General features: G+C 51.7%; 1 protein-coding gene across 1 annotated transcript; it reads left to right on the top strand.

Moving 5' to 3' along the window:
• The first annotated feature begins 2,082 nt into the window (after nt 1–2,082).
• SPRY2 (sprouty RTK signaling antagonist 2) lies at nt 2,083–7,070 on the top strand. The gene is made up of 2 exons (XM_060129197.1): nt 2,083–2,422; nt 5,274–7,070. The coding sequence occupies exon 2, from the start codon at nt 5,325–5,327 to the stop codon at nt 6,270–6,272; it is 948 nt and encodes a 315-aa protein (XP_059985180.1). The 5' UTR covers nt 2,083–2,422; nt 5,274–5,324; the 3' UTR covers nt 6,273–7,070.
• Nucleotides 7,071–7,442: the final 372 nt, after the last annotated feature.

Below are 7,442 nucleotides of genomic sequence, written 5' to 3'. Positions count from 1 at the left end.
GGCGGGCGCCCCCTGGTGGCCCGACGGGCCGTGAGCGCCGCGGCGCTTGAGTTCACCCGGAGGCTCAAAAGACTCGGGCGTCGGGCGAGCGGCCAGAGCTGGGGTGGGGGTGGGGGGCAGTCGTTCCGTGTCCTCAGGCCCGGGGACGCCGTGGAGCAGGCGGACGTAGCCCGGTCCACCCTCACCCGAGGGGTGGGGGGACGTAGGCCAGCGCCCGGAAATAACGCATGCCACTTCCCCTGCCACCTCTGGGTCCAAACCTCGGGCGAGGAGAGAGAGCCCTAGAGAAACATGGAGAAGGCAGGGCGAGAGCGCAGCGCGGCCGGGAACGGTCCGGGGACGTTCCAGCACGAGAGCTCGGGAGAAGGCAACGAGTGCCAGGGTAGCTGTGAACGGATGTGGGCTGGAGCCGGACCCGGGAAATCTAGCACCAACCACGTTTTCCTAGCACTGTTTCAAGAACTCTAACCCCAGCACGGCGAGATCGCAGGTGCTCTTCGGGAGTTTTGACCGTGCTTCTCTGTAAAGTAAAACAGTTCTGTAAATCATTAGAATCCAACATTAGGAGTGTGTTGGGAGGGGTGTTAATTTCCCACCGGTGCTCTCACGTGCAAGCACGTTTGCTTAGTAAATGAACGGCAGTTAGAGCAGTGCATATGTATGCATTTTCTATCTCTATATACGTATACATATTTTCTTAAAGTGGGAAAACACAGACCACCTTCAAAATGGACAATAGGATCTTCTTGGGAAATGTTCTACGTGACAAGGAGAGTCGGAAATGAAGGGTGACTCTTTAAGTGGAGGAGGACATCTGCAGTGAAACAGCGTGCCCCCTCCCATTTCAGAAGCCCGTGATGTCGCCCTTAGTAATCGTTTATGTGTGTATGACTGAATTAACTAATTTTAAGAAGGCCTGTATTGTACAGTTTCCTTCCGCTGTTGCGTCAAACAAAACAGTAAGAAAGATCTTCAGAAAGCCTCCATCTGTAGCTAACTGCCCCTTTAAAATTAAAATCTAATATTAAACAGAAAAACGACACAATCAAAAGCAAATCCCGGCAAGAGCAGAAGGCACTTGAAACTCGAATCTGCATTCCGTTCCTCTCGTACGCAGCTCTGAGGTGGGAGTGGCGGTTTGTGCTGGTGCCTGGTGTATAATCGGGTTAATCCAGGAGACAAAGAATAAACCAATAGCCCTCCCACCTCACTTCCCGCTCCCCTTCCCCTCCCCCTTCTTCTCTCCCCGTCGCCCCCTCGAGGGGGAACAGAAAAGGGGAGAGGTTGGCTTGCAATGGATTCCGAATAAAGTCTCAAAACCTGCAACTTGCTTTTAATGCTAACGCTGCGTGGCCCGGATTAGTTTGAAATGTTCATTCCCTTTTCCTAGTGGCGGGGAGAAAGTTCCCTAAGGCCAGCCGAACTAAGGCTCGTCCTCATGGCCCCTGGGGAAACCTTAAGGTCAGTGTTTCCTTGAAACTAGATAAACTGACCCCGCCGTGCCCAGCCCGGCCCCGCGGGCACCCCGCGTGACGGCGCCCGGGCGGCAGGACCAGCCTAGGGACGCGCGGGGCGGCGCAGTTGCCCTTTTGAATGCCTCCTGCGGCTCGGAGCGCTGGCGGGCGCTGGAGTGTGAGTGAATGTAGCCCCGCGGAGCCAATGAGCTGGGACCGGATGCGATATATCCTCTGGGACAACAACTGCTCTGTTCCGCCTCGGATCCACATGACGCCATTTACTGCTGCCGCGGCCGCCGCAGAGCTGCTCCCTGCCTCCTCCGGAAAGGCGAGGGCGCAAGCCAACGGCGGGCCCCCCCGTCCGGGCCCCAGACCCTCCCCCTTCTCCTCCTCCTTCGCACCCACAGCCCCCGCCTCGGCCTCGCCGCCGCGCCTCCACAACGCCCAGTCTGCACCGCCGAGAGCTGCGCGCCGCAGCGCGAGCGGAGGAGAGGGGCCGGCGGAGCGCGCAGCGCCCAGGCCCCCGCGCCCGCCCGGCCCGCAGCCCTGCCGCCCCGCACCCCCGCGCCGCCTCCGCTCGGACGCGGCCGCGGCCGCGCGACTTGGCCATCTGGCTTTAGGTTCCCTGTAAGGCCGTTTTCTTTTCTCATTCGCTCATCTGCCAAGAAAGGAGACTCGCCGTTGGCGCTTTGGCCTCCAGTTCATTGAGAAAAAAGAGGAAATACTCCGCGTGCGCGTTTAGAAAGGGGGTCGCCTCCAGCCCCGAACTCCAGAGTGTTCATCGCCTGGGGACTTCGCTCCGGATTTTCCTCTCCTTTTCTCGTCCAGCCGATTGCTCGGAAGTTAGGCTGAAGCAGAGTTTAGAAGCAAGAGGGGAAAAAGTTTGCATCGGGGCTGGATTTATTAGCACATCGCAGGAAGAATAGAATCCAACGGAGAGGGGTTGGTGCAAAGCCGCGATCACGGTGAGGCGCGTTTGGCTGGCTCTTCCCCGTCCTGGCTCCGTGGCCGGCGCGTTGTGGGCAACATGGAGTAGGTGCAGCCGGACCGGGAGTGGGGTCTGTCTTTCCTCCGGCCTCCCTTTCTCTAACCCCGCAGGTTTTCCGTGGGGAACCCGGGAGCTGCCCGCGGGTCTGCCTCGCCTCGGGCTCTGTCTGCCTCGGCGGGGGCTGCAGTGCGCGCCGGGTGCAGTGTCCCCGACCCCACGCGCCCGCGCTCTGGGGGGTTGGGGTGGCGGACGGCTCGCGGCGAGTCGGGTCCCGGCGGTGCACTGGACGCGAATTAGGCGCTGAGAGCGGGAGAGGGAGGGAAAACACTTTGTGTTTTCCAGGTCGCCGTTGCAGGCGCCCGCATTGCTAACCTGTTCCTCTCCGGGGAAGTCACGTCCTGAGAGAGGCTGTCCCGAGGCAGGGGCGCCGGGGTTACCGAGGGAGCGTGGGTAGCTCGCCTCGCGGGGGCAGCTAGACCTCGCGGGTGAAAAAAGGACAGGGTGCCGGGTGGAGGGAGCCTCCGCCTCTGCTCGGTGTGAACACAGGCGAGCACGGAGCCGGGTGGGAGCGTCGCCCTGCCTGGCGCCGCGTCTCTGCGGTTCGGAAGTGCAGCTTTCTCTTTTTTCCGTTCGCCGTGGTCGGCTTGGGTCATGCTTTTTTTTATTTTTGGAAGATTGGGCCGACCCAGCACAGGAAGAAAGTCATCAAGCGGTCGCGATCGTTTTCCATTACCTGAAAGTAGGTGGCAAAAGTGGCTAAGGTTTTTTTTTTTTTCCCTCCCTTTTCCTTTGATGGGCTGATCCACTTTTTTGTTGCTGCTGCTGTTTCTTAATTCGGAATCTTGTGCGTTTTTACAAAGCGGTTTCTGTGTCGGTTTGCCCCACCCTTGCTTGTGCTGAAGTCCTTTCCCCCTAATCCTTAGTCTGATCACACACTGTCCTTAATGGGGGTTTCAAAGCGGGGGGCGGGGGGGCGGGGGCGAGGGAGCGGGGGAAGGAGGGGTGCTGCGAAGGAGACCAGGGATAAGCAGAAATCTCTCTAGTAAACCTCCTTACCCGCAAAGATGCTACTTTACACTGCAGGCAAATCTGCGCGGAAACTTTCCAGTTTGGGGATCTGGGTCTTGCACGCCCGGCGTGGGACCCTGGAAAATGTTCTTTCTTTTAAAAGCATTTTTTATTTGACTTTAAGAAGTATATACATGTATATAGATATATATTTTTTCAATATATAGGCGCTTGCAGATTGCAGGCAATGCCCCTTCGGTCAGCGCAGGGTGGAGTCGCCCAGTGTGCATGGGTTAGACCTCGAAGTACCGGCTCTATGTCCAAGGCAGGGCCAGTGCCCCGTGTTCGAGGGCCTTGGCCGCAACGTGTTGCAATGGGCGGTGTGACCTCCGCCTAAGGGTGGAGTGGCTCCCTCTTGGAGCTGGGAGGCAGTTCTCTGGGGTGGGGGAGATTCTATCTGCGAATGAAGAGAGGGGGAAGCGCGCTCTAGCGTTTCAGGGCACGTCCCCTTCCGAGGCGCCCGCGTCCCCCGCCTGTCTGTCCGTCTCGGAATGGTGCGCAGTGGGGCCAGCTTGGCTTCTGGGCTGCGTCAGTCCTCCCGGAAAAAAGTCCCTTGGGGCTCCGACTGTGTGTCCCACCTGCTGGGGACCGTGTCGGGGCGCAGATAGAGCCGATAAACGGAGTGAAAGCAAAGAGCAGCGCGATCTCGTCTAGCCTCTCTGTTGGAACTGAGATCCGGTCTCCAGCTCTGCCTTTTTCCGAATTGGAAGGCGTGTGTCACCTGCCTGTGTCTCTTTTCTAAAAAGCCAGACTGGATGAAGGTCCACTTTTGCGCGTTTTTAGTCATTGTAGACTTGGTTGGCAAAGGGGGTGGTAGTTTTGAGATTTTACAGAGAGGTGGCGATTTAAGCGGTTACTTGTCAGGATGATAGATTTGAGATGTGACACTTGAATTTTTAAAACACTTCCTGTTACCGCCAATCAGTTTATTAGGTTCTTGGAAATGCGCAAAGTAGTTAAGATTTTGGCAGAATTTAAAATGTTCTCCCAGGCTCTCGGGTTGTACAATATGTGATTCTCAAGTTGTTGGGAAGTTGAAAATAAGTTCCTGTCTTTTTGTTGCTCCTGGTTGTAAGTTTGCTTTATTGTAGTCCTGGCACCTGACAGGATTTGAATTGGTGTGTTTTTAATTCTATTACTTTGTGCTACTGTGTAGTTAATGATAATTCATGATTGTTGTATAAAATGTATAACTATTCCTGGGGGGGGATATTTAGTTTTTTGCATGTCAGATTCATCCTATGAGGTTTTATAAAGTTACAGAATAGTTCAAGGTATTTAATGCAAAAGCAGACTTAATTAAGAACCAAGAATTTCTAGGCTGTATTTATTGATGTTTAAGGCAAAAATGACCATAATAAGTTTAAACCTGTTTCAGAATCTGAGAAGGTATTCAACTTTTGAAAATGTCAGTATCAATGTTATATTCCAACACTACTTTCCCACAGTGTTTTACATGGAACCTGAACCTTGCAGATTTTATGCTTATTTGAGTAAGGAATTGTTACTTACGCGACTGAAACAAAGATCAGCTTGGTGTCACCACACATCACAGGATTAAAGAATTGCTGATGCACAGCCATAATTTTTACTTTTTGGTACAGGCGTGGATCAGATGGCTGTCCGAATACCCTCCACAGCAACTCCGCTTGAAAGCCTGTTTCTCTGGGGGAGGTGGGGAGTGAAGAGTTAACTCAAGGGGGTGGAGAGTGGGAAGTATCCTGGAGTGTAAACCGTCTCCTTCCTCTTGGTTTCCGCAGGAATTCAGATGTGTTCTAAGCCTGCTGGGGTGAGCATACTTCCAAGACCCGATGGAGGCCAGAGCTCAGAGTGGCAGCGGATCGCAGCCCTTGCTGCAGGCAGCCCGTGACGGTGGCAGGCAGCGTGGGGAGCCCGAGCCCAGAGACGCCCTCGCCCAGCAGGTACACGTGCTGTCTCTGGATCAGATCAGAGCCATCCGAAACACCAATGAGTACACAGAGGGGCCTACTGTGGTCCCCAGACCTGGGCTCAAGCCTGCACCTCGCCCCTCCGCTCAGCACAAGCACGAGAGACTCCACGGTCTGCCTGAGCACCGCCAGCCCCCCAGGCCCCAGCACTCACAGGCCCACGCTTCTGCGAGGGCCACTCTGTCCAGGTCCGTCAGCACAGTCAGCTCGGGGTCTCGCAGCAGTACTAGGACAAGTACCAGCAGCATTTCCTCTGAACAGAGGCTCTTGGGATCATCCTTCTCCTCGGGGCCTGTTGCTGATGGGATAATCCGGGTGCAGCCCAAATCAGAGCTCCAGCCAGGTGAGCTTAAGCCGCTGAGCAAGGAGGATTTGGGGCTGCACGCCTACAGGTGTGAGGACTGCGGCAAGTGCAAATGTAAGGAGTGCACCTACCCAAGGCCTCTGCCATCGGATTGGATCTGCCACGAGCAGTGCCTTTGCTCGGCCCAGAACGTGATCGACTACGGGACCTGCGTGTGCTGTGTGAAAGGCCTCTTCTATCACTGTTCTAATGATGACGAGGACAACTGTGCTGACAACCCGTGTTCCTGCAGCCAGTCTCACTGTTGTACACGGTGGTCGGCCATGGGCGTCATGTCCCTCTTTTTGCCTTGTTTATGGTGTTACCTTCCAGCCAAGGGTTGCCTTAAATTGTGCCAGGGGTGTTATGACCGGGTGAACAGGCCTGGATGCCGTTGTAAAAATTCAAACACAGTCTGCTGCAAAGTTCCCACTGTCCCACCCAGGAACTTTGAAAAACCAACATAGCATCATTAATCAGGAATATTGCTGTGATAAGGATTGTTCCCTTTTTTTTTCTTTTTTTTTTTTTTTTTTAACACACACATATGCAACCAACTAAACAGTTAGAAATCTTGGCACTGTTGATAGAGGGTTGGGATATCCTTTGCTGTTTGCAGTGAAATGCTTTTTGTCCATGTGCCATTTTACGCGTGTTAGAATTCAGCTAATGGAGCTCAGAGTATGTGATGCAGATCTTGGCAACCTACATGTTGCATAAGCTAAAGCAACAGACACTCCTAGGCAAAGTTTTTGTTTGTGAATAGTACTTGCAAAATTTGTAAATTAGCAAATGACTTTTTTTTCCCCATTGTTTTCTCCAGAGATAATGTGCTATATTTTTGTATATACAATAATATTTGCAACTGTGAAAAACAAGTTGTGCCATACTATATGGCACAGTCACAAAATATTATACTAATATGTTGTACATTCGGAAGAATGTGAATCAATCAGTATGTTTTTAGATTGTATTTTGCCTTACAGAAAGCCTTTATTGTAAGACTCTGATTTCCCTTTGGACTTCATGTATATTGTACAGTTACAGTAAAATTCTACCTTTATTTTCTAATTTTTTCAACATATTGTTTAGTGTAAAGAATATTTATTTGAAGTTTTATTATTTTATAAAGAAGAATATTTATTTTAAGAGGCATCTTACAAATTTTGCCCCTTTTATGAGGATGGGATAGTTGCTGCAAATGAGGGGTTACAGATGCATATGTTCAATATAAAATAGAAAATATATTAACGTTTGAAATTAAACTGAGCTGGATTGTCTTATTTTACCTTTTCTTTTGTTTTTTGAAGTGAAAAACCATTTTATGTCAAGGATAGCACTTCAGTGAAATTGTTTCACTTATCTATGAGATTATCTTACGGTTGCTGCTTTAAAGTAGAGTGGAGATTTGGTGATTTTCAGAGATAACTCTAGCCATCAGGAGAGAAATAGCTGAGCGCCTGACTCGATAGTATAAATCGTATGAGGGCTCATTTTCGGCTCCTGTTGTTTTACTGATTTGCAGACTAGCCTTTGTTTTGCAGGTTTAAAAAAAAAAAAAAGTCTTATTCATTCAGGAGACTTCCCTAAAAGATGAACCATTAGACTTTTTCTTTATATACAATATTAAGAATGAA

The sequence above is a fragment of the Lagenorhynchus albirostris genome, chromosome 18, assembly GCF_949774975.1.
Source record: "Lagenorhynchus albirostris chromosome 18, mLagAlb1.1, whole genome shotgun sequence".
Classification (NCBI taxonomy): Eukaryota; Metazoa; Chordata; class Mammalia; order Artiodactyla; family Delphinidae; genus Lagenorhynchus; species Lagenorhynchus albirostris.
Note: the sequence above shows the minus strand (reverse complement) of the source record. Positions and strands in the feature narration are given on the sequence as shown.

What these genes read in the sequence shown, in the direction of transcription:
- SPRY2 (XM_060129197.1), top strand. Translation starts at nt 5,325, where the DNA reads ATGGAGGCCAGAGCTCAGAGTGGCAGCGGATCGCAGCCCTTGCTGCAG.